The 27682-nt window shown below is 41.3% G+C and overlaps 4 protein-coding genes across 4 annotated transcripts in view; 1 reads left to right on the top strand and 3 right to left on the bottom strand.

The window, feature by feature from the left end:
• LOC145440416 (ubiquitin carboxyl-terminal hydrolase calypso-like) overlaps positions 1–27682 on the top strand; it is a 66709-nt gene that overhangs the window by 9490 nt on the left and 29537 nt on the right. The window lies entirely within an intron of this gene.
• Positions 7728–16121, bottom strand: LOC145440412 (CDK5 regulatory subunit-associated protein 3-like). The gene is made up of 10 exons (XM_080318017.1): positions 15982–16121; positions 14338–14517; positions 14137–14274; positions 13497–13723; positions 13233–13392; positions 12458–12640; positions 11224–11331; positions 10581–10786; positions 8089–8260; positions 7728–8021 (listed from the first exon to the last, which is right to left on the bottom strand). The coding sequence occupies exons 1-10, from the start codon at positions 16084–16086 to the stop codon at positions 7950–7952; spliced, it is 1551 nt and encodes a 516-aa protein (XP_080174143.1). The 5' UTR covers positions 16087–16121; the 3' UTR covers positions 7728–7949.
• On the bottom strand, positions 16120–18247 carry LOC145440411 (periodic tryptophan protein 1 homolog). The gene has a single exon (XM_080318016.1). It carries the CDS (start codon positions 18105–18107, stop codon positions 16551–16553), a length of 1557 nt encoding a protein of 518 aa, XP_080174142.1. The 5' UTR covers positions 18108–18247; the 3' UTR covers positions 16120–16550.
• LOC145440433 (NADH dehydrogenase [ubiquinone] flavoprotein 2, mitochondrial-like) lies at positions 20098–20938 on the bottom strand. The gene has a single exon (XM_080318042.1). The coding sequence runs from the start codon at positions 20874–20876 to the stop codon at positions 20136–20138; it is 741 nt and encodes a 246-aa protein (XP_080174168.1). The 5' UTR covers positions 20877–20938; the 3' UTR covers positions 20098–20135.

Consider the following 27682-nt stretch of genomic DNA (forward strand, 5'->3'; position numbering starts at 1 on the left):
ACTTGTTAACAACTTTCATATGACCACAGATATCACTGACTTCAACAGCTATTGAAGTACATTAGGGTAATAAATTCATTAAATACTGTTTTGGTCTCTATGCTTTAAACTTAAAGTTTACATTAAATACGGTTTATTCCTTGTATAGGTGGATTAAAACGCGATTAATATCGATTCTGCAATCCGGCCCGCCGAGTACTTCATTTTCCTATATCTGGCCCGCCGACCGAAAAAGTTGCCCGCCCCTGGCGTAAGCGGTGTCTTACGAAAGTCTGGAAGTGTGCCGTGCTACAAGTCGGCAGTTACGGAATCAAAAATAGGGAATATCGGCCTGGTGTAAATGACCATGGTAGTCGACAAATACCTTGAATACCACAAACCACAATATAATGTGGCCTATGAACGATGAACATGCTCAACATTTGCTGTTTTTGAGGAATATTCAATGGAAGTACTTCCTGCAAAAAATCTCAACATTTGTAACAAATGTGCTGGATAATAGTATAATAATTTTTTAATCTACTCATAATTGATGAAATGGTCTGGCGGGCCGGATCCGGCCCGCGGGCTGTATGTTTGACACCCCTGGTTTACATAGTAACCGGTAGTTTGAATGATAAAACGATATAATAAATACAACACACAGTAAACATGATGCTGCATTGGATAGTTATTACATATTCAGTATCATGTGACGGTCGAGCTTGTTTTTTTCTCTGACACTGTCTTAATTGCTGGTTTGGTGACGGAAAGAGCCATATATTTCACATGTCGCATATAGATATATGTCGTACGGACTATAGTGACGTTGTGGCCTGCTTTTATGCATTTCCCTATTTACATTCGCAAATCCTTACTGGAGTGAATTTCAATTCGTATAGGCGTACACAATATCGGCCTGGTGCAAATGACCATAGTAGTCGACAAACACCATGAATAACACAAAAAAAAGCACTGTCCAATTTCGCGATGCAGTTAAAAACTATCACCAAAGAACGTTCATTTGCTCGTTTAATTCAGCAGCAAGATCACGTTTTTATCCTGCGACGTGGCTTACATATTCGTCTGATAACTAATCAGGAAATTAGTTAAATTGCTCAGCTCACATAAGCATCAGTCCCATTTTGTGAAATGCACAGTGGTCATTCTTTTTACAACCGCACAATTGGCCATCGGTGTTGCCCTGAAGAGGAAATTGCAGGTGTGAAGAATACCCACAATACAGTAGTTACGGAGTAAGCCGCGGCAAGTCTATCCTATCCAGGTTTGGCGCCTATGCATGACTGAACTGAACATAGTTAGAAAAGGTGGTGCAATCGAAGCGATCGTTATTAATTTTGTGGACGATTACCGTAAAATTATGTAGATTCAGCCAATAGTAGTAGCATAGCATCTTATGGAATACACCGGAGCCGGGCTATATTTCAAACAACCGGCTCCATCTCCGATTCCACTTGAATTTTATGCAGAGCTCCTGCTCCGCTGAAAATACACCGCTCCGGTTCCGAAGCCCTGGTTTTCGGCCTATTTATGCGTTGTTGGTTCCGAGCTAAAAAAAAAAGTCATTGAGATTTTCGGGACTGTGACCGCAATGGAACTGATACATAAACATGGCCATTTCTAATCATGCATATATCCTTTATGTTTAGGACACCGAATCTTTTGAGCAGCGACTTGTTCGACGCACAACCATGCCCCTAGCAAGGATTCAGAGTAGCCTACCTGTTGTTGTATAGTATTCAGGTTCTTAGATTTATCTTCACCCGCCTCGTCATCGTAGGCCTATGCACACTGCACCTGCACAGTGAGTGCAAACGTAACGCGTGCAGCCAGGATACAAAGAGAAACCCTCAAGATCATAGGATCTCCGATATTTCCACTCTAGCAGGCAGCGGAGAAGGAACGAATGTTCCTGCCATGAGAAACGCGGCATACATGAAAGCATATTATAATATTATGACATATTATAACATATTATAATGCATTCCTCAAGCAAGACACGCCTAAATTATCGGCTGAGACTTGACAAGGCTGTATGAGTCAGTGTTGGAATCAAGTCACTGCCTTCGAGTAACAAGTCATCTCGAGTCATTGCTCATTTTTACTCGAGTCAAGTCAAGTCAAGTCACAATTCAAGTCAAGTTGTCTTTTCGAAGTATGAGGTATGATAACTTCGAGTAACAAGTCATCTCGAGTCATTGCTCATTTTTACTCGAGTCAAGTCAAGTCAAGTCAAGTCAAGTCAAGTCAAGTCACGAGTGAAGTCACAATTCAAGTCAAGTTGTCTTTTCGAAGTATGAGGTATGATAAAGTCATTGCGTTTGCCATTGATTTTAAATCGAGGATCGAATATAGAATTAAATAGACTATAGACCAGAGGTGGGCAACCTGCGCCCATAGAAAGGAATTTGTGCGGCCGTCGACATGTACCTCAATTAGTATGTGTTGGCGGCCGCATGGCCTACTAAAAACAGGCCATGGCGGTCGTCAACATGCAGATTGAAATTACGAATTCTCTCCCGAAATTTTGAGAGATTTCAATTAATCTCGAAATTTTTTTTGCGCCTGCGCGATTCAATGCGACTTCATTTTTCGATTTAAATATAGTAGCGCCCTTATTGCAATCTGAGCCGGAATCAGAATCGTGTGCTGCTCACGAAAGAAATTTGTTTATTGTACATTTGGGCGATTCCAATATATTCGCACTATGCTGACAATCCTGATGGGGGTCGAGAAATAACAGTATGCAACAAAGTGACTAACAACAATGGGCCTACCCGAAGATGAATTATCATTTATAACTTGCCCTAAATTTTCGAAAGCACTCTCTCCATCAACTCTACCGGTGAATCTGATCACATGGGCTGAGAAAGGATAAATATTTGATAATAATAATGTGATACTGATACTATTAATGACGGAATCCATTCGTGAATCTGAATATTTTTCGCACATTGCGTGACCATAACCAATCCCAGTAACTATTCATAACATTACCACTCGCGATTTCGTAGCCTATAATACGCTGACCGCGATCGGAAATGGTCTACACGCCAATTAATGATATATACGGTACCTCAGATATGATTTTTATTTGCTCGAAAACTCAGGGAAACCAAATTGTAACATATCAACTTTATAGGGCGTATTAATTTTCTGTGGGATCTTTCACTGTCAGCAAAAATATCTTTATGCAGTAGTGCAATAAGGCGCATTGCCGTATTGTAGCCTATGTAATTGTATGGTAAGACAATAACCAATAATCAGGAGATTATATTTTCATCCGATCAACATTATGAACGATGCACACAATGTACATTGTACAATGCGATAAGACACCAGGCGATGTAATGAACATATAGGAGGATGCGGAACGACGCGCAGTTGCGGTCTCATAAACTGACATCCATCTCGGCCTATAGTGTATAGGGTTACCATACGTCCTCTTTTAAGAGGATTTGTCCTCTTTTTTGAATTTTTTGAAAGTGTCCTCGGAGGACGCCCAAATGTCCTCTTTTGATTTTTTTTAGTCAACCAACGGATAATGTGAAAGAAAAACTGTATTTCAGGATTTGAGGTGTCAATTTCTGGAGCCAAGTTGGAAAAATGACCTTTTTTTTAGTCAACCAACCACAAAGTTACCATTTTTTCCGGATTTTACTTCAGAATTGTAACTCGGAAAATTATGAAAAAGTGAAAAAGTTCATTTTCAATGTTGATCTTTATCAGGGCTGTGGAGTCGGTAAATTTTACCACCCACTCCGGCTCCGACTCCGACTCCACACATTTTCAATATACCGACTCCGACTCCGACTCCGACTCCGACTCTTGGGTCTTTAAACGTACCGACTCCGACTCCGACTCCCGACTCCGACTCCAGCATTATTACCAATTTACTTCGAAAATTATATGCCACATTGTCGGTTGAATGACTATCATACAACCATTAACCATATGCAAACATATGATTAACGGTGGCATGCTAAATCTTTCATTGTGGAACAGCTCGAATTATCCACTATGCAATTAACATGAAAGAAAGATTTGCTAAATATCCTTCCTTTTTCAAGTTTTTACAGCGTGGACTCTCTAATATCCCGAAATGTATGAATCATTCAAATATGGCAGATATCATATCCAATCCTGTATAATAAAAATGTAGATAAAAATCCAAGTGTAGCTCTGGCGTATGAGTCAGCAACTAATAAAGAGATTGAACTTACTAATTTTGTCATTGCACACTATCCTGATTACAAGCACACACACTCTTATCCTACTACTAATAGAAATTGGTCATAAATGGAATTTAGTTAAGTAGTCAAAGACCATAGCCTATGTCTAGTCTACATGTACTTAATCAAGTATTCAAGGATTGGGACTTGCAGTCTTTCTTAATCATTTGTTCGACCCAAACAGCTAAGCTACACTACAAATATTTTTAATTTTTTTAAGTGGGAAGCATCGTTTGGTCATATTTACATCATTTTTACAATTTTACAAAACCAGCCGATGCATTTGCTCTGTCACAGTATCATGGTATAATTCCAAAAATTGCATCAATTGTGACTGCATCTCGAAAACGCATATTGCGATTTTCTTCCCCTCTGCAACTGAGTTGTAATTTGCAAGTAATGTCTAATTTTACCTGTATCAGGGGTGGGCAACTTTTTCGGCCGAAGGGACACCTGAGATTTACGAACCATTGCGCGGGCAACTGGTCTGTTGATAACCTTTTTGTAGTCGTCCGATAGGAGCGAACCGAATTAGGTAACATTCCAAACAAGACTTATATTAATACGCTCTAAAATTGATAACAATATGTCATGCAACTGTGCAGTGCGCAACCAGGCCCTGGTCGCGCCGAGCGCGAAATTTTTTTGCAAGATAATGACTGAATTATATCAATAAATTTGTAGCTAACATACATTGGGGGTCGCATCTGTATACCACTGGGCTCATTTCGCAAGGACAGGATTATTCGACGTTTAGACATAGCAAAATCGACGGCATCAGTGAACATGCCTCTATCATTTTGTGCAAATGTTTTCTCGACGATCTTGCTGCGAGTGCACAAGCGAAGCCGCATGTTGGACGACACGTTATCTCCTAAATGCGAATATAGTTAGACTCAATTCTGTGAATAATATATATTTATAATTTTCAGAAGGGGGCTCAATTACTGAATGCAAGAAATCTAGTGACAATGAATCATGCGAAGTACCGAGAAAAATTTCAAGTCAAATAAATCTGCTATGAAATATTCTACTTTATGCTCATATACGAAGATCTGGGATAAATGTGGCTGGCCCCTGGGTACGTCAATGCGTCAGAACTGTTGTTTTAGTCATCATCAAATTTCGCGGTCATGCTAATCAAATTTTGGTTGGCCTGGCAATTATTGTACCTGATGTCATACATAATTTCGAGAATTACCTCGCAGGCCACACCTAACCTTCTCGTGTGCCAAATTTGGCCTTCGTGCCACGGGCTGGCCGCACCTGATATGTATGGTTATTAATAACAGTGATTGGTGGTACATAAAAATTCTATTGAAAATTCTTTGAAAGCAAATGTTCTCATGATAGAGATGGTGGAGTCGGAGTCGGAGTCGAAGTCAGGTTCATTCTCACAAACTCCGACTCCGACTCCAGTCAGTATTTTTCCACCGACTCCGACTCCAGCTATTATAGTTTTCACGACTCCGACTCCATTAAGCGAAAATTACCCAGACTCCGACTCCACCGACTCCGACTCCACAGCCCTGATCTTTATGCCGCGACTCGTTCTAGCTCAGGGACGGGCAACTTCTCCGGTCAGCGGGCCGGATTGGGGAAAATGAATCACCTGGCGGGCCGAAGCCCCCCAGAATTTGAGGAGGGTTGGTGCGATGACATGCAAAATAAGGTCAAAAACATGCAAAATAAGGTCAGTCGCATGCAAAATAAGGTCACTCGCGACATGCAGAATAATGTCAGTCACATGCAAAATAAGGTCACTCGCGACATGCAGAATAAGGTCAGTCACATGCAAAATAAGGTCAGTCGCATGCAAAATAAGGTCAGTCGCCACATGCAGATTGCAGACTAAGGTCAGTGGCACAAGAAAATAAGTTGGATTTGAAGTAAATATTTGGATTTATACACGGACTGTTAATATTCTGCATGCGACTAATCACCTCGTAATCGTAATAATCGTCTGATTATATTTTGTTGAAACATCTTCAGTTTTAGGATATAGATGAGGAATGTCAATCATGAAATTACTATATAGGAAAGATATTTTTTTAATTTATTTTTCATAAGAGAAAGAGTTGGATTTCTAATTGAAATATGGATTTGGATTTATGCGCGGACTGATAATAATATTCTACATGCGACTGACTTCGTAATCAAGATAATCATGATTATCTTTTGATTGAAACTTCTTAAGATCTAGGATATAGATAAGGAATTTCAATGTTGAAAGTAGGCTACTATACAGGAAAGATATTTTGAATTTCGTTTTCATAAGAAAAAGAGTTGGATTTGTAATTGAAGTATAGATTTGGATTCATGCTCGGACTGACCTTATTTTACATGTCGCGATTGACCTTATTTTGCATGTGACTGACCTTATTTTGCATGTCGCGACTGACCTTATTTTGCATGTTTTTGACCTTATTTTGCATGTCATCGCACCTACCCTGTAGCAGAATTTCGGTTTATCACCATATGGGGGGCCAAAAACCAACGTTTTTGGGGGGGCTGACGAAGTGCTGTTACGGCCCTGTCACTACCACGATGCATGTACCAAGCAACAGTGGTATCAGTGCCAAGTATATGTTTGGCTTTTAATCTTGAACATACAATAAGAGCCGATTAATTTGGCAAATAACAATTTCTGACAAAGTTCAGCTTGATTCAACTTTATATAGCTGCTGATCACACTCAAGCTGAGAACATTCTTCAGACGAAGACTCTTCACCGAGAGAATCTTCTTCAACTGTTGGTAAAACTTTTGAAGGCAATGGAATTGTAACATCTGGCCCATGAGGAATCGGTCATATTGCGCAAGTCAAATTGGATATTGAATTTTATGCTGATTTTTGTCATTGAATCCAAAATAAAAACACACGAGCAACAGTAACAATCTTTTCCATGTCCATGTGGCTCTCTCCAAACCATTGGCACACCAAATGCTAAAGATTTTTGTTTTCAAATGCTTCACAACCTCAATGTCGGTCCTGTCTGTGGTCATGGCATGAACATAGTTGTAACCGAGAGAGAGATTTTGAAATTGACGATGAAATACTCGCATGTTTGGCACCAACGCAACGTCGTTTCAGTCTTATAAGTGTAAACAAGCCTATTCGTACGTGAAAATGTTTTTTTACAGCAACTCTTCTTCTGTAACCGTGCTGCGAGCATTTCAGAATCTTCCTAGTGTTCCGCAAGCTGAGGAAGTTTGGAAAACACTGGTTTGGAATCATATAAATCGAACCAAACGTTCATATTGAAATAGGTGGATTCACTTGGCAATAACATTACCTAAAGTTGTAATAAACCTATCGCTTTCTGAGCCGGATGTTTCGAGTCGGATTTCTGGGAAGAAAATGTTCGAGTTTTTGAAACTGTAATAGTTATGTGAGTTCGATTATGCATATCGAAAATGTCTGAAGTCCGCGGTAAAGTGGACCGACTCCACAGCCCTGACAGCTCCCCACTATGCTACAAGATATTCGGACAAAGTCAGACGCCTCACATTTTATTATACTCAAAACGGAAACACTGACCTACCGGCATATATCATAAGCCTAACGCAGCTCATATAAACTCTCGATTAAAACTCAAATTCTGCATTGCACAAAGATCCACAACCACCCGAAAACTCATGAATCGTTCAAGGAGCGGGGCACCCACCCCGGCGTGACTTCAACCCGGCCCATGCGGGGTCGACGAATTCCGCAGTTCTCACAACTGGTTGATGGTGCCCATCAAGTGAATCGGTCTGTCCTTGTACCTTTTCGAGATATCGTCCTCGATCTAAAACGTCACAAAATATCGGCATTATTACGCTTACACCGACAGTGCTATTTCGCTGCGGCATCACCAATTTCTGCCACTCCTTGGCTTCCGAGATCAGCGACTTTAGCCGTGGTTCGAGAGACCGCAGCTCGACTCCGGCATCCGCTCGCCGGTTGATGAAATTCACTTTCGTGTTCAGATGCTTGTCAACCAGCGCCAGTTGCCTTTTCAAGTTGTCGGTCAGCCGATCGACGTATCTGGAAATGAAACGGCGACAGTCAGACCAACGATTGAGGGCCAATCACAAGCAAAGTCACACCGTGATCAAATCGGTAGATCATCCGATCGGCTAACTGCAAGAGGTGGTCAAGGTAGCCTATTCAACGTTACTGCTCAAGGTAAAGTAGAAGTAACACCAAACATTTCCACTAATTACAAGTAGATTTCAATTTCAAAGACATATGTTTAAACTAGTTCAAGTACAAGTAGAAAATGAGGATATCGAAAGCACTCGAGTAGTTTCATGAAGTAGATTTGGTAAATGGGTCGCATACTTTTGATAGATGGGTTATAATCCAAGGTGTCCAATTAGGGCTCTTCAAAAATGACTTTTTTTTTCAAATCGTACTGGCTACTTGATAAAATTGTTAGGTTACCTAATTTAAGCCTACACACAAAATTTGGTTCAATTCCAGCCAGTAACCGCTTTGCTACAGGAGAAGAAAGTTTCTATTTATTATATAAAAATAAATAATAAAAAATTGGAAAATTTTCTGTTCACCCCATGAAAGTGTTAAGCTGTCTATAGAAACGATCCTCACCAAATTTGGTTCAATCCCAACCAGTGGAAGCGGAGTTATTGCCGTCGAAAAATTTTGATTTGAATAAAATAGTAGTTACGGTGACCGATTCTTTGTTTATTTATTATAGTTGTGTTCACCGTAAATACTATTTTATTCAAATCCAAATTTTATTTCAGTTCATGTAAAAGGAATTTGTCACACTTTTGGATTGCCAATTTCCCGTTATAACACTCCAGTCACGCTATTAGCTACTCCAAGTCGTTCCGACACCATCCTATCTTTTCAATGTAGGGCAGTTTTGTTGTGTTTTGTAATGATGAAAATAAACTGATACTTACACCAATAGCTCGGGTTATTTTTCACAAAATGTTTTGAACGAGATATTGTATCCTGCAGCGCACTGCGTGTCGAAATTGAAAAAGCACTGTAGGCTACTATGTACAACTTAAGAGAGTGTACATTGAAGAGGTTTTGACGCTTTTTGGCCAAAATGATTAACTAAATAAACTTGTATTCAAGAACTACAAAATTAAATCATATCATATCATGAAGGATGATACTGCTTGGTGTTGTTGCCCCAATTCATGTTAAAGTTGAGAGCTTGGTACAGTACCTACTAAATTTAATGTGAGCAAATATCTACCACATTCTCAGTTGATTTAGCAGTCACACAAAACAATAAAATAAAACCCAATACATAATACAATTAACTTCCCCCTGTGGCCAATAGCAGAGGAGAATTCGGGATGTGTACGACTGTACGTACATCGATCTCGAACCAAATGCTATGAGCCCGTACGCCGTACCTGAAGGTTATATTATAACGCCAACCTGTATTTGATGCCCGAAAATAGCACATACAATTGGACCGTTAAATAGTCTAGTGTTCTAGTTCTAATAGTGTAGTCCCAACGCGAAACCGGACTTCGACCACTTACTCATTGTTTTTTACTACAGTCTATAAAATAGGGGGGCGCCAGACCCAGACAATTCTCGAAAGGGGGCGCTGGAGAAAAAAAGGTTAAGAACCACTGATATAGAGTGACGTGATAGAGAAATTCTGAGCACAGAATCTGATTCAACAACCTAATATTAGCCTGAATATATTATTAAAATTTTTGGGGCAAAATTTGTAGACCAGTGTAATGTTATGGGTCGAAAAGAGCTTCTGATTGAACGAAGATAGAGAATCATTGGATTCAAAGTTCACCAAAAACTCAATCATTCTGTACTACAACAACCCACGTTTCATTATAGATGATTTCAATAGCAATATTTGATCTGTTGCTGTTGTATGGTAACCGTGATGTCGCTGACGAAAGCCAAAATTTGATTAATGTATGAAATGAGAAAAATTTATAGTAAAAATGTGACATGATAGAGAAATTCTGAACACGGAATCTGATTCAGCAACCTTAGATTAGCCTGAATCAATTATTAAAATTTAGTGCAAGTGGGCAAAACCTTCTTGAGTAGTCCGACAAAGTGTAGGTACACTGTTACTGACCGCCTCTGATCGTCACACACACGCAGAGGTGGTCAGTAACAAAGTACTTATCATTTTCGAAGTACTTCAAGCAGATTTTACCTACTCGCACTACTTCCTCGAGTGGTTATGACAGTTTTCAGTTTTTTAGGCAAAACTAGGCCTTGAATACTCACTTTTAAATCGCTACTTCTACTCTTACTTGACTAGAAATTTATGACCTTACTCTAATTTTACTTGAGAACCGACGGTCATCGCCTCATTATGTACACATTGACATGTATTTACCTCGGAGAGCTGAGAATTCTGCAAAGGTGAGTCATCCGCGTCGAAGTCAACGCCTCGTAAATCTCGTTGACGCGGCGTTGCATCGCTTTCATATCGTCCATCGACCGCATCTGCAGTTCCGCGGGGGCCGACTGGAACTGATTGATGCTCAACACGTCGGTATCGAGCGACAGCTCTTTCGCTCTTTGCGACAGGAAACCTCTCAGCTGTAAAAAAGGACAACAACATTCGCAGAGCTTTCGTGGTAAACATGTCGGAAAACGATGTCGGATATTTAGATAAACCGGCACAGTTCCAAAGTGCGATACACCTAGAATTCCAGATCGACTTGTCATGCTTGAATCCAGTTTGAAAGACGCGGCCAACCAAGATTCAGCATTGAATTACAAATTCAGATTGAAATATTCCTAACATCTGGAATCACAGAACCGGAAAAACAGAACTCTGATGTTTCGGAGACACAAATCTGATGGTACTATCACTTTACAAGCTACGTACATTCACTTTCATGGTGGGATTCGATGTAAATAGCTGATGACACACTGGGCAACATATTTGAATGCAATTACTGTGAGGAAGTAGACTAGCGTAACAACAGACGCGGTTTTCGTATGGATGCGTGTTTACCGCGTATGGGTCCTACCTCCATCAGCTCGTTGATGAACAGCGTCCTTGTCTTGAGATTTTCGAGAACAGTCATGGCGTCATCGCCGGTCGCAATTCCATCGCCGGAGTTTGGATCCAAATTTATCTTTTGGAAGACAAACACATGTTCCTTAATTGCTATCGCAGATTACGCCAGTGCGATGAACAACAGCCCTAGCCAGATAATTTCCAAAAATTGAGAGAAAGTATTTCAGCGAAATGGTGCTCAGCGATACGATGGTCACAATATACAGTCATATATAGGCCTATATGCTATAAATAAAAATTATTGAAGCTCTGTACCTCTAAAAGTCCCTTCATATACGATTTGGGAATTTACTGCCGCCAATCAAACTAGATGAAACAAGTAACTACTGGAAGTAAAAAAAATATTTAAGAAATGAGAAGCAGACAATAACAAAATTGCAGGAGTTGTTTACAAAGAAGCAAACAGATGAGCGCTGAGCCATTTCCAAATTTCGAAAACGCCAATCCGCACGCGGCCAGAGGCGGCATTCTAATTTCTGAAATATATCAGTCGTAGTATAAGTTATCAAGCAGTGCGTCTTCATAGATGATGCATGTACTATTAGACGACTTTTATTCCCTCACTAACCACAACACACAGGTCGGTTCGGTGTTTTGAAAGGTTACAAGTGAATTCGGCACTTAGTAAATTTGGCATTAAAAATGTAATTCCATTTATTATTCTTAAAGGGATGCATCAATATTGTTTCAATGACTTAGCAAATAAAAGTTTCACCGAAAACGAGCGTAAATTGTGATATACGGCACTTTCTTCTTAAGACAGATATAAACATGATGTTTGCGCAGATTTTGAGCTATATATCATGACTCTACGACCAGCGGTTGCCGAGATGGGCCATTTTACCCCCCTCGCGCGCAGAAATTGGGGGGTTGCCGCCTGGAAAATAGGGGTAGTTACCTAAAGTCAGTTTTTATTGAAGTTTTAGGTCATTTGTCGGGATTTAAGAACCCCCTTTTACGATTTAAAAAAAAAAGTCATTTTCACTCCACCCTAATGTATATATACGTTATACATTGTATCTGCCAGGTTACGTGTTAGTCCGGTAAGTGCAGAATGGACTGGTGAGCTTTTGAAAAAACGACCCCGAGTAACCCTGCTATTCCTCTACGGATCAGACTCGTTCAGAGACAGCACGGGAGCCGGTCAAACCCCGGTGACCACCACATCGAACCGTCTGTCTTACCTCCTCAATTTGCCACGAGTCCTTCTTCTCAACGTCAATAATCTCAAACCCGTTCTCTCCCTCTGCAGGCTGTTCCACTCCTGCTGTTTCCAAAGTGATTCCTTCGATGCCGGCGTCGTCCAGATCGATACCGAAATCGATCTCGTCCGATGCTGGGATGTCGTCCATGGCACCCCAGTCGATCTAAAAATAGAAGAGAGCTTCATTATTGTCTGGTTCATGCGCCATGCGCCAAACTTATCTATGCTGCAAGATAGTCACCGTTTAAACGGCACTGCGTTCTAAATGCGATGTGACCTCAAATTAAAGATACAAGTGTGAAAAAAACGGCCATTTTCTTCAGAAGGCCACCGTATTCGAACTGCAGCTAAAAGATTTCCACAAAATGAACCATTGCACTCTAGATACAACAATACATCTCTGTGGTCTCGACGTCATGCCTCATCGCTTCTCATCCCTTCGCCAATTTTGCGGCACACATTTCTTCACAGTCGCACTCTCTCAACTCAACCTAAGTCTTAGTTGCATTCTTTGGTAATTGGAACCTATATGATGTGTCAGCCACTTTTCTTGCACTTGATGCAACAGCACAGACTCGCTTTGCAATATACAGCATCAATATATATGTTTAATAACCATAATGATTTAGGTTCAGTCGTATGCTATACCGGAGAGGGAGGTGCATTATGCTATTCAAGCAAATTATAAAAAATTTAAAATGGATTACTTGTGTGTAGTGGGCACACTACCAGGACACAAAAATACCAAAACTTGCCTCGCCGTCCTCATTACTTGTCACATTCTCGCACGCCACGCTTGCTTTACGGTGGAACACTGATGTCGGAGCACTTCCCGTCCGCCACTGGTACACCGTCGCGTTGCCGTGCTCGGAGAGAAATCTCAGCATCGGCGTGATGGAATCTTGAAACTCATCGCTACAACGAAAATAAGTTCATCTCAAATTGCCACCAATTCAACACCACAAAGTAGCAAATCCCACTATTCGACACAGGATTTGGCAACATTGTATAAAATTCACCTTCCCACAGCGAACTCGACGAAAACCGCGTAAAAATCGGATATATCTCGGATACTTTTGGCCTTTCGAGCGATTTCATCAAATTCATTGGGTAAGTTTTCAACAAGATCGGCTAATTCTTTCTTAACTTGATCGCCCTCGACACCGATTTTTCTACATTCAACTTTGTATAACCGTCTGGCTTCGTTAGCGTTCTTCACACAATCTTGTTCCTTTCGTACCGTTTCCTGAACATAGACAGACTTTTATAGTGCAGAGAGGTAAAAATAACAATAGAATAAAATACAGAAGTCAATTGGTTATGTATGTGAGCACTGAGCAGTAGCAAACCACTTGAACCAAGTATCAGTGATCAAATATTTACACAAGTTATTTTGTAGCAAAATCAACCATTTGCAGATCTCAACATCCTTGATTAGCACGAGCCATATATTCCATCGACTGAATGTAACTTTTGAATGTAGAGATTTGCTTGCCAAATCAACGATGGGTTGCAAAGGAGACAACAATTTTCAGATTATGAGCCGTACATAGAATTTGTTGCAATTTCTCATGTCCCTGGGAGTGGGACATTGACGTCCATCTTGATCGGCATAATTCAATTAACACATTCCTGTGGGATCATGTCGTAATCACTCACTTCTTGTACTTGCTCACACTTTGCAATCTGCCTCTTTATTGACGGGATCTCATAATTCAAGTTGCGAAGCAATCTGCTGGACAGCTCGGCCAAATACAGATTCTCTTTCACGTAAAGCTTCACGATTTCTTGCCAATCCTATGCAGCAATGAAATTTGAATGCGACTTCCACAGAACTCGTCTTATAAGAAACTCACCGACCTTCATACGGGTCGAGGAATACATTCCAAATATATTTTTGCTGTCCTTTTCCGTGTCGCGCAAGACCTCCACAATTTTCAAGCACTTGAAATAATGGAAGCAAGAACCTTCCAGTAATTTTTCCATCTCCGGGGTGCTGGGCATGTCTTTCAATGCATCGTTGATTTTTTCTTTAACAACCTGAGCAGTAAATAGGACTGGTTGACTGATGCGCTCCAAAAACAAATTCTACATATTGTAGCAAGCCGAAATCGCGGGCTCTAGGAAATTTTGAAGTGTGGAACAGAATTAACCATATGAGATTATCCACATATCATCACAGTGGTATCAAAGTAGCTTTATGTCCATTTTACGCATTTTCAAAAAATTAACTTCGTCTCAAGTTTTCATTTTCTTTCGGCCATATGTTGGCCATGGTTCACTTTGAAAAACATGAATATGGCCGAAAAATATGAAAAAATGAACATACCGGTACCTTTTTATTCAGTTTTAAATTTATACTCCAGATCGAGGTAACTTAAGGCCCACAACACGCTTCATCGTCAAAATACAGTCACACTCATAAATATTTGAAGATTCGGTACGTCCCAAGTTTCTCAAATCCATAGCTAGATCAATGAACTAGGGGAGAGGAGGCCAAGATGAGACACTATTCTGATAATTCAAGGCCACTCAAAGAGGAATGCCTTCTGAGGATTAATTTTGGTACCAATGGAAAGCCTGTGATCTCTACTTTCTATGACGATGGCTTGAGTTATATTGAACAGCATAACGATGGATTTCTTGGCCCTCAAAAATCCTTGCTCAAATGTCTCAACTTACCCCCAGGTGAGGGTAAGATGAGACACACTGTGTTTAAGATGAGACACCAAGCAATTCATGCTCATTACACCACCAATTCATCCCAAATTATGAATCAACCTGCAATATCGTGAATAAAATATAATAATCATGAAATAATTCATTTTTAAAAAGAATTGGTACATCATATACAAATATATATGACATCGAAAACCAATTAACCATGAGATCCAGCAACAATAAGAGTTTCGTTATTATTTTGTCTTGTAATGTCACATCTGGTAAACTACTAGATAAATAATACATTTTGTGTGCCTTCAACAGTAAATTTTCAATCTTCCGAGGCCTTCAATAGAAAAGCCCTCTGATACCCATGTCTCATCTTACCCCCATGATTTTGTCTCATCTTACCCCCACACCTAAATTTACATATAAATTTGAATAAAAAAATTTCTGTCCGTTACTTTTCAGAGGTAAGCGCATGATTACACTGCTAATATTGCACTCAACCAGCTCCAGTATTCTTGTTTTATAATATTAAGTACTATGATAGGTATGCCCTTACAAACATGAATTCACATAACTGACATAGGCTATGAAAATATAGTTTTTGGCATTTTTCTGCCCAACCTCAAATCTGTTTGCCTTGTTAATATGGTAGGACTATGGAATGGCATTATGGGAACAACATAGTTGAAGGAATCTGTCCATCAGAAAATTTTTCTGTGAAAAAATTGCATGTCTCATCTTGCCCCGTGTCTCATCTTGGCCTCCTCTCCCCTACTTCACACTTTCAAGTGATTGCTAAATCGCAACTTAAATAGATAACGATCATTTACTTACTTCCGCAGAAGTCTGCCATCTGATGTTGCAATGCCGTCGATCAATAAGCCAGTCCACAAGTTTGGTACATTGTATATCAATCGGAAGTAAATTCTCACCTTCCATCTCAGCATGCACGAAGATCTAATTTTATTAACGCTATAAAACAGAGAAGATTTGCGCACGTTCGGGTGGAGCGGCAAGTTCAAAGTAGGCCTATACCGAAAATGTAAACCGAGGCATTGATTACCGTGCCGAGGAAGAAAGTAACAAAAAAAAGATCAAGAAACAAAAACCGATAGCTTAATATGTTAGCGCATGGTTCCATTATAAACACGAATCAGTGATGTCGCAATGACCCCATGTTGTGACTAGGGTGAAGAAACTAAATGAGAAGGAATCCTGATACGGCGATAGAGTCAATGGTTATCAAAGTTCCGAATATCCGCATATTCCTACCAGTAGTAAAATTGGGTCACAACAAATTTGTAGTAGAAACAGAGTCACCATAACATCTCAAATTTATGACTCCCTAATGAGTGGTTCCATTTGTATCAATCCAGTGTTTTAAAAAAAATATTGACACATGCTCAACTCGACTTGATATCCTTCAATGCTGACTTTTTCTTTTTCTTGCGTTTTTTACCACCATTGCTTTTGGCGGAGGACATTTCAATCTTACTCGGTTTAATATAATCATCGCCCGCGACATACTTGAGAACATTATCGTCATGATCATCACCACCCCCTTCCGGCTTCAAAGTATCAAAACCCTCACTCGGGCTACTTATACCGAGATAAGAGGAAATATTGCGAGTTTGAGCTAAATTCCAGAGTCTGACCGCGTCTTTTTGTCCTCCACAGGCAACAACCAGTTCCTCGTCTGGGTTCGGTTGTAGGCAGTGCACCATACCTACTTTGATGTCCTTCTCGTGAACTAACTTTGGCATTTTTGCGTCAGTGTCTTCCAAATCCCACACTTTGACAAACCCATCGCTGGATGCAGTGCTAAGAAAGCATTTGGAAAACGAAGCGAAGACTGATAAAGAAGGAACTGCTTCCTTGTGAGCCTTCCATTTGAATATGTTACTCCCTGGCTTTCGCCAATCCATATAATAAACAAATCCTTTGTCTGTGCTTGCTGCGAAGTAATGATTATTTCCCCGATTCCATGTTATCCTTTCAACTTCTCCGTCCACTTTCCATTGCGCAGTACTAGTATTTGTAGTCTTATCCAAAACATATATTTTACCATCAAAAGAGCCGGAGCATAAATTAGCGTTACTGCGTGGTTGCCATTCCACACTTTGCACTTTGCTGGAATGGTCCTTGAAAACACCAGTTGCTACCCCCATTTCTAGATCCCACAGCGCAACTATTTCATCGGCAGACGCGCTAGCAAGACAGTCATTGACATTTTCAGACCATGACAAATCTAATATGGCATCTCGATGGACAAAATTTCTTCTCCTAGGCTTTTTCTTAAGATTTTTGTTACAGTCTTTGCCGATAGTAAACACTGGTTCTAGGGTATTTAATACATTCAAGTCCCAAATATCAATAGTTGAATTGAAATTACCGAGAGCCACAAGATTACCTGTTTCACGATCATCGGCGCCAGGGTCGAAACCAATCCATTGCATACATAACGGCGTTTCCAGCAATGGTATATCATGATGAACAAAAAAATCCTTATTCTCATGATTGTAGACAAACACTTCAAGCACACTGGTGTTTTGACTACATCTTGCACAGATAAGGAGATTATCCTCCGGTTTTACAGTCATAGAAGACTTTTCTAGTTCTTCATCAGAGTCCAGGGATTCCTCCTCATCTCCTTTTAATATATACGGATCATCCTCATTGTTTGGATACACATACATGTTGTCAATTCCTTCGTAATCACCCTCGTCCTCATCGTAATTGCCCAAATCATATTCGTCTAAATCATCATCCGCATTGCCATCTTCTTCGGAAGAAACCTCCTCGTTTACATCATTGGTTTCTTCTTTTAGTTCTTGTTTCACCTCTCTTAATTCCTTTAATTCCTCTGCACTCAACATTACCATATCTGGGTCTGATTTAGCGGCACCCCGCTTCACCCACGAGAGGCAAAATATTTGGCTACTGCCTATCCCTTTCTCCATTTCAAAGATATGTAAGTCGCAGAAAGATCGGCTCGGAACTCGGAAGGTGGTGTAGCAGGTTTACCATGAGATGGGAATACACGGCACGACACGAATGAAAAATGTTTGCAGAAAAACACGACTTTAACTAATCAAGCATGACATATTAACAACTGCGCCAGCTAACGTATCCTAGCAGACATTCAACAAGGACCTAATTTATTTTTGTCCTTGATGTTTTTGCGGCATATGCACCGACACCGACAGGCATACACACGATCTGTGCATATGCATGCCATTAGTGCATGATGTGCATATGCCGCTGGACAAGGATATGCAGATATAGCTTTCTTTCCACCCCTCCATGCTGTCCCAGTAATGCGTGAGCGCCAAGCAGGGATACCAGTGTTACTAATCAGGTCTTTGGTCTGACCCGGCCGGGGATCGAACCCACGACCTACCGACCAAGAAGTCGGACACTTCACCATTACGCTATTTTGTCGGTTAGTGCCTACCTATCACGTTTCACGACTTTTACTTTATGCTGGACAGAGAGGAAAGGACGTAGTTTATTTTTGTCCTTGATGTTTTTGCGGCATATACAGTACACCGACTCATGATACACATACACACGATCTGCGCATATGCATACCATGAGTGCATATGCCGCTGGACAAGGAAGTGCAGATATAGCCTTTACGGCTTTCTATGTCATGCACCACCCCTCCATGCTATCCCAGTAACGCATAAGCGCCAAGCAGGGAAGCCATGGATACCAGTGTTACGAATCAGATCTTTGGTCTGACCCGGCCGGGAATCGAACCCACGACTTACCGATTAAGAAGCCGGACGCTCAACCATTACGCTATCTTGTCGGTGGACGATGAATATACGCAGTAGCATCATTGCACATGCACAGTCAAGAGCTACGATGGGAACTTATACCGACGTGATGGCGCAATGGTGAAGCGCCTGGCTCGATCCCCGGCCAGGTCAGGTCAGACCAGATACCACTAGTATCGCAGGTATCCATGACTGGTACCATTACTTGGAAAATATCGCGGCCTGGCGCAAGTCTGCAAGACTTGAAAGTCATACAAGGCTGCATGTGCACCTTCCTGGTCCAGCGGCGCGGCATATGCACTCCATGGTTTATATATACACACTGCAGTTTGTTCTGTGTTGTGTACGCATAATTGTATATCATGCAGCAATAACATCGAGGACAAAAATAAACTAGGTCCTTATACCAGGACTTTGCAAGCTTTTGCGATTCTATGAGAGCATGGTATATACAATACATACACAAGTCTGTGACGCCTTATTCCAATCTATATACTTGAGTAGCCCATCTCTCAGATGTTTAATTTTGTATTTCTGCTTGAAGTAGTTTTGGCATGCAGTAAATTTTTACGTAACTATGAGTACTGTGTGCCTAAACCACCTCCACCGCAGGATAGAAATACCCCCACAAATAATGTTTTTACTGAGCAGGCCTACTAAAGTTGGTCTTCTCTTGATGGTTTTCTCTATGATACAATAGGCATGAACCTGTACCTTGCACTCTCAAAAGTTGTTAGGGGCCTTTGAAAAAAATATGTAGGCCTACTATGCAAGGTCTCGAAAGCCTTTTCTCTTTCAGAACTCTTGGGTGCACTTCAAGCGTCAACTCGAGTTCTGTGCTGTAAAGAAGAGTGGATTTCAACCTTAACGTGTTACGCTACAACTACTATCACATTGTTCTCCCATTTTAAAATAGGCTACTTCTCCACCAAATCAGCGTCGGCAACTGATTGGGGTCTGTTCCAGTTGACTTGCAACCACCGATTTAACCAGCTTGTTATCAGGATATTGTCTCATTACGATGCGTATGTCTCAGCAGCCTATGATTACCTTCACCAAAGCAGTTAGTTGAGTGTCACAGAAGAGAAGCAGAGGCAAAATAGGCCCCTGTCCAGAAATAGAGCCTTGTGTGATAAGTCATCACATATTTCATTGTGTAAAATATACATTTCAGTGATATACCTTTTATTCCAAATATAAAATCGTCTACAAGTCATCACGTACACCATAACCTGGACCAGTAGGAGTACTAGTTAATGAGGTCAGTCCACCAAGAGGTTCGCAAGCAAATCGACCGCTTCTGGGGCCAGCTTTTGGAGTTTTACCTTCTTTTAGGTCTTCTAAAATCTCCTCCATGTCTTCCACCTTAAGATCTTCATAATAATCATCATTTATTTGAACCATCGGCGCATTAACACAGGCGCCAAGGCATTCGACTTCACTAAGAGTAAACATACGGTCAGCTGTCGTTTCGCCAACTTTGATCCCCAAATTCTTAATTATCGTGTCCTTTATCTCCCCTGAACCACACAGCATGCACGGCGTTGTGGTGCAGATTTGGATATGATATTTTCCGATTGGGTTCCTCATGTACATGGTGTAGAAAGTAGCGACCTCATAAACACGCATCGGAGGAACTTTCAGTACTTTCGCCACTTCATTCATAGCCGATATGGGCAACCATCCGTGTTGCCGTTGCGCCAAATCCAAAACGGGCATTATCGCTGCAGCCGCATGACCAGCGGGATAATTTCCGACGATGTCATCTATTCTTCCAAGATTATCTTTACTGAACTCAAATGGAGTGTCAGGATTGTTCTCTGGTGTGTCGACATGTGAAAACAGCGCATCAGACATGTTAGCGGTAGAAACTCCAAATGCTCTCAAACCGCATTTTGAAGCATATGACGAGCAAACTCGTCCTAACAATTTTGACACCTTGAGCATAATGTTCTATTGTTACAACTACATGAAGCTAAAAATGTGAAACAAAAATGGTATATTTTTTCTGAAATCTCAAGTGAATTACCGGTACTTCTATCATTTCAGGTTCCTGCGCCCTCTAGTTGTGGTGCAATTTCAAGTAACGAGCCAAAAATGCTTAATTTGCCATATCTTGATAACAGCTTTTGCTAGAAAGCTAGTTTTGGGCGTGAAAGGTGCGGTAGCAAACATAGTAGGCTTTCGGCAAAGGCTGAGAGCGCGCGAATTTCAAGACCTGTTAATGAAGCCAGCTAATTAACAAGGCTATTTCATCAAAATAAACAGAGGTCGGGATGCAGCGACCAATACCACCTTGGAATCGAAAGCGCATAAGTACAACACATGTGTCCTCGTCGTCCAACTATGTATGGTATGGTTGACTGAAAAATCATTGCTCTATTAAATATGCCGGACCTGAATTGTGTGATAGTATCTCCCCGGCAGATGACGCGACGCTCACAGATCGACCACGCGTGGTCTGCTCATTGCTAATTTGGCGGGGCTAGGAAATGTCCCACTAGAAGGGGCCCGTCACCTGATATTTGCATCTGAGTAGCATTTAGACCTAAGAAAGAGTGGTATGTGACTTTGAGTTGGCCATTTGGAAGTCGTTGACTGCGTCGCTTCCTGGGGTTGACGTGAAGGGATGCTCCTTCTATTTCATGCAATGATTGTTCCGGAATATTAAGGAGTTGATGCTTTCGAAATACTACTATGCTGCCACTCGTGTTGCTCTGAAGCAGTCAATGTGTATGTGTTATATGCCCTCAGAACTCATAGAGCCTAGTTTTTCAAGGCTACGGCGCAAACACACGGACCCCAAACTGGGACCATTATTCGACTATGTAAAATTCGAGCTCGGCCCGCCAGCATATTCTTTGCTCATCATTTGGCCATTTGGGGAAAATAATCACCCACACCTGCTCTATAGACTATTACAGGCGGTTGCCGGTCAACTCAGACCTCGGTGAACCCAGCGTTACAAACTCGGCCCTCGGTGAACTCGGACCTTGGGAAATTTTGTATTCACGGATTGAGTAAGCGGGGGAGATAACGCGACGCTCACATACTCTACTTGTTTGTTTTGTGGTATTCATGGTGTTTCTCGAATACTATGGACCTCGGTGAATTCCGCCCCCGAACAATTTTGAATTAAAGCTGGGAGCTGGGATATTAGGGTTGGCGGAGGTGGGATATTAGGGTTGGTGGAGGTGGGATATTAGGGTTGCCGGAGGTGGAATATTAGGGTTGCCGGAGGTGGGATAATAGGGTTGCCGGAGGTGGGATATTAGGGTTGCCGGGGGTGGGATATTAGGGTTGCCGGAGGTGGGATATTAGGGTTGCCGGAGAATACAAAATTTCCCGAGGGCGGAATTCACCGAGGGCCGGGTTCACCGGGGTCCGAGTTCACCGTGGGCCGAGTTTGTAAGGCTGAGTTCACTGGTAATCTTACAGGCTAAAGAGGTTATAGTAGCTATAGAGCCACAGTCACCTGACTCAATACAATACAATAAAATACCTTGGGTTATAATTTTCATCTGGACAAGCTACACACAATGTACACCTCTATAGCACCGAGGGGCGATGCGCAACTGCACCAACCCTATATCGAGTGTACCGCTACCTTATAGGAATCAGTGCGCGTTACATATAAGAACTCAGCAAGCATGCTGCATTCGTAGCCTGTTTGGCGAAGCAAAAATTGTCTTTCTGTATGCAAGCTTGCACTACGGAGTAAACGAAACGTTAGCCGCAGAGTTGCCAACTCCGGATGGAAGAAAATCGCTAAAACTGGTGTCAAAAATCGCTAGATGTCGCTAAATATCGACAAAAAAGCGCTAAAAATAGCGCTAAAACTGCAATAATTGTTAAAGGTGTTAAATTGAACCATTATATCAATACATTCTTCTCAGCTATATTTTACTCGTCTGGGGCCAAAGTCACTTATCATATTTCTAGTTTATAATCCGTAATTGTCATCTCTAAGCGGGATAAAACGTGCAGTGCATTTCGATAAAGCAGGTCACTTTGCGCAATGATCGCTATACGTGACCACTGACCAGGTTTGCAGGCATAGCCGCTCACTATATAAGCGTGCCTTGCTCGACGCTTCCGTGAATACGTGATAAGATGTACCGTGGAGATGCGCTTGACTTCTCCTCTAAACTGTGTTGGAGTACTTGAACACGACATGCGACTTGACACACGTGTACACGACATGCGACTTAACCCTACACAGCACGACTTGAACCGGGTTTGCCAGCCACTATAAGTAGAGACCTTGAGAAAGTAATCCGAGGACCAACCCGCCACCCGGGGTATGAAATGTAATTAATCTGGTCTTAAACGAAAGCTAGTGTCATACTGATTCCGACAATACGAATTATATTCTTGTCAAGACAATGGAACGACCTCAAAACAGCCCCCAAAGTCTGATAATCGGCATCGATCAGAACAATCGCTGGACGAAATTGGTCATTGTTATGTTCATCGTGTTGCGACGGTGCCATTGTTGGAGCAATGCCGGTTTTCAGACTTTGAGAGCTGTTTTGGGTGCATGGTTACATTGTCCAGACGAGATTTTATTTTGTATTTTCTAAATTACTGCGACACTATCTTTCGATCATGGCCAATTATATTAAATTTCAGCGCTCGGGTCGCCAGATGTAGCACTGCTTTTAGATTACTCAGCAAGAAGAGACCCTTTTTGCCCATGAGTAACCGCCAGGAGTTGCGTCTCTACTATCTATCCGTAGGTTAGTAATCTATAATTATATATCAACGGAGTCCGCACTCTGGTGACCGGTATAGCCAATCAGACATGGGGTGATTACTTCATGAATGTAATCGATTGCGATTACGATTACTTCTGAATCATGCGATTACGATTACAGCAAAATCAGGAAGTAGTCGATTACGATTACGATTACATTGGAAAAGTAATCGCGATTACTCACGATTACATTTATTTTGCATCGTAGTAGTTATATTGGAAGACAAGACATGGATTGCGCTGAATGGGCCTAATGAATAATGATATAACAACTGTCTCTACAAAAGATGGGACATTTCCTTGTTACGTCATAATGCACCCATTGCCCATTTTATAGAGGACGGTTTATCGCTCACAACGTTTTGCATTCTTGCCAGGTCCATAACTGCCGCACCCCAAATTCCCCAATAGGGTGGGGAGCGTGGTTGGAGGGTAGGCTACTCAAAAGTATTTCGTAAACCAACATAAATTATAGAGTATTTTCGAGAGATTTCATTAACTTGGGAATTCTCTTTGAGCTTTGCGATTTAAATGTCTCTAGATAGCTTGATTTCGAAATGCATACGCAGCACCGAATTCAAGTAGCCATTTCTCTGTATTATTGGGTATTGGGCCATTACCGCGCCACGACCCACCAAGACATACAATCAAGTTTTAGGCCGTATAACATGCGACTCCAAGAAGTGTGCCAGAACGATCGGCAGGGAGAAAAGCTTGACCGAAAAGGTCTATGCCCTTATGCAGACCGAAGACTTCGTTATACAGGCTATACAAAATACATATAGGTTTAATTGTCCATAGGCGCCTGAATGACTGGCGCCGAATGTTCCTGTCTTTGCAATCTGAACCTCACAAGACAAATTCCATCCCGCTGGGAAAAATTTTATGCCAGTGAAGAAATACCAATTTGAAATCGTATGCGTCTCTTAGTTTAGAAGCCTACGTTTGGGCGATTCTATATTTTTTGGTATAGCAGACTGGAAGTCACGAAATAACATCATGTAACGAAATCATATCAACGGGTCCGCCCGCCGAAGATGTTTAATCAATCTTTACGGGCCCTCCCGTTTTCAAGACACTTCACTCAGCTCTACCGGTAAATCTAATTACGTGAGTACAGAGGACAATAAATTGATAGCATAATATATAAGCAATCGCCGATCTGATTGACCGATTTTATCATAAATTATCGAAAATTTTCGCGCTTCGCACTGGCTCACAATACAGTACAGATAATTTCGTGACAAACGCGAACAACGTGATGGGGGCCTGACGAAGTGCTGTTTCGTTCCTACCAACGGGTATACGCCCGAAAATGTTTAATTATTATTGAGTGGTCCTACCTTTTCAAACACACCTCACTCAGCTCTACCGGCAAATCTGATTACGTCAGCAGAGAGAAGATAAAAATTGATAACAAATATGCAATTCCCGATCATACTGACCGATGAAATCGTGAATTCTAGAAATTTTCCGCGCTTGCCGCGCCTAGGCGAGAAAAGCTGATTCACTAAACGAACTCCCTATGATTATGATGAATAGTTGTAAACAGTGTATCGCCGGAGGGGGGGGGGGGGGGTCTGGGGGGATTCGCCCCCCAGAAGTTCGGTCTATAACCCTATGGGGGGCCCAAGACCAAAGTTTTTTTGGGGGCTGACGAAGTGCTGTTACGGCCCTGTGCATACGTCTACCCCTCAAGAAATAAAGCATGTATCATTCATAGTAATAGGCATTTAGGTGCCAGTCAATGGCGATTCTCGACACATCAAAAGACATATGCAGTTTCGGCCAACATGAGACTTCCCGAAGTGTTCTACTAAAGAAATACATTGGCGGAAACATAGGGTATGTGTTCATTGTCAATAGCCGCGCTGGGTGGGCGATATCAACAGTCCATTCCTTTCAATCTGAGCCCACGATGCAAATGCCACCCGGGCACCCACAGAGCATTCGACATGACAATTTGTGAGTGCGTCTCACGCAAGTTTTTCTTTTAGTCTGCTATATTTGGGTCACTACAATCACTATCTTTTGGCTATATAACAGACGGGAGGTCACGAATTAACAACATACAATAAAGTAATTATTGCAAGATGCCAGATGTTATAATTATGAATTACGCGCCCCCTGCTCTTCAGGTGAATCTGGCCATCGGGCGCTGATATAGGATTAAAAATGCAATATAATGCAATTACCAATATGATTGATTAAATTAAATCTTCAACTTCAAAATTGACTACTCTATGGGGGCCCAAGACCAATGTTTGGGTGGGGGAAACTTTTGCGGTTTTGATCCTGATTTAGCTACAACCCACGCTAACATGGTATATAAGTCAATGGCTATGGCGGCAGGTCCAAATGTTCAGTAAATAATTGTGAAATAGTGATTAGCGCCCGTTTTGAGTAGAATAATATGAGAATAAGAGAAAGTGAACATAAAATTCTGCCTTCAACTTAATGCAGATAATGTAATGCAAGCTGCCATTGCGAAAACGGCAAAACAACGGCTCAGTTATGATATATATCAGCAGCTGTTGATTTCAATGCTTTGTTGTGGAAACCGTAATGTTTTATTTGACGAGTACAAAATTTCAAGCCTTTGTCTGGTGTAGGTTCGTACCATATAGGCCTACTGCTCGCCAAGTGGCAAAACTGAAACTGCATTTAACTATAGAATTAGAACTATTACATTCTATAGTTTAACTAAGCAGAACCAAACATCAATACAAAAGTTGCTATTTCAATTCAGGCAGAGAGGTGATTAATTGCGAGGTAGTGGTGTCTGAAATGTATTGATAACCCGATATACAGCACGATGGGTTTTCTTACAATCACACTATTGTACATCGAATATTTATTTACTATGTGTGGACCAGACATGGGGTAATCGCGATTAGTAATCGTAATCGATTACAACGATTACAGCATTTTCAAGTAATCGTAATCGCAATCGATTACATTCGAAAAAAATCCGAAGTAATCGTAATCGTAATCGACTACTTCCCATATCTAATCGATTTCTTTGCGAAAGTACGATTACTTTTTATTTGTAAAAGAACTGTGACATAAACTGAACATTCGTGAACAATGCAGATATATTATAACAGGTGAGTGATGATACAAACGTCTGATTTACAAACGCCACTGCTTATTATTACGTCAGAAGTCTTAGCTTTGCTCGTTATTGCGTAAGAAGTCTCCTCACATTTAAATACAGATTCGATGTAGGTCAGGGTTGTGAAACTCCCAACTTGCATGACGGGCCGGATTCAAACCTTCAAGTCGCTCGCGGGCCGCACTATTCAAATGATTCCATAGTGTTAGCTCGAAATCCATTGACTTGAACGCTTTCATTGTCTTACGGATCATAGGGGTTTTATTCTAGCAACACCGTTAGTACCAAACAACAAAATTGGCAATTACGATGATGTACCGGTTAAATACAGCAGTTATTACCACTGAAACAGTGTGCGGTGCGGACTCTGTCGTTTTTCCACGGCCCAGGCACTCTGCCTTAGGCTCCAAGGGCTGGGGACTTCAGCCCAGGCGGCATCCGAGGTAGGCACTCTACCGTAGGCGACTTCGAGGTCGGTGCTCTGTCAGACGCCTGCGAGACGGACGGCAATATAAGTTGGCATATTTCGATGATCCCTTTGTTTTAGCCGGGCTACAAGGGATATATAACCGTAAAGTCGGACGTTGAAATTTAGCTCATTAGGCTAATATGAAATCTTGATACGGCTTGCTCTGGAAGCCGGGAACTTTTGAGTAAGAAGGGAAACAGTACTGCGAATCTGCGATCGCGGATATTTGAAGTATATTTTCGTGTAACTTGAGTATAACAGTTTCGCATTGGCGATTTCGTTTATGTGAAGAACTGTGTCTCGGTAATTTTTGGCATAGAACTCAAAATTCAGCGTTGGAATTGGATGCTAATATCGCCGATTTTGTTTCTAATGATGTATAGACTATAGAGTTAAAATACAATGCCACTGTC

This window comes from Botryllus schlosseri, chromosome 6 (assembly GCF_051294905.1).
Source record: "Botryllus schlosseri isolate E-star chromosome 6, Bs_hap1, whole genome shotgun sequence".
NCBI classification, from domain to species: Eukaryota; Metazoa; Chordata; class Ascidiacea; order Stolidobranchia; family Styelidae; genus Botryllus; species Botryllus schlosseri.

Coding starts and splice junctions, on each gene's coding strand:
- LOC145440411 (XM_080318016.1), bottom strand. CDS start 18,107: ATGGAGAAAGGGATAGGCAGTAGCCAAATATTTTGCCTCTCGTGGGTG.
- LOC145440433 (XM_080318042.1), bottom strand. CDS start 20,876: ATGCTCAAGGTGTCAAAATTGTTAGGACGAGTTTGCTCGTCATATGCT.
- LOC145440412 (XM_080318017.1), bottom strand. CDS start 16,086: ATGGAAGGTGAGAATTTACTTCCGATTGATATACAATGTACCAAACTT. Junction 11,332..12,457: donor ACTCGTGGCAAATTGAGGAG/GTAAGACAGACG, acceptor GTCTTCCAAAAG/ATAAATTTGGATCCAAACTC. Junction 8,261..10,580: donor AGAATTCTCAGCTCTCCGAG/GTAAATACATGT, acceptor TTTCATTTCCAG/ATACGTCGATCGGCTGACCG.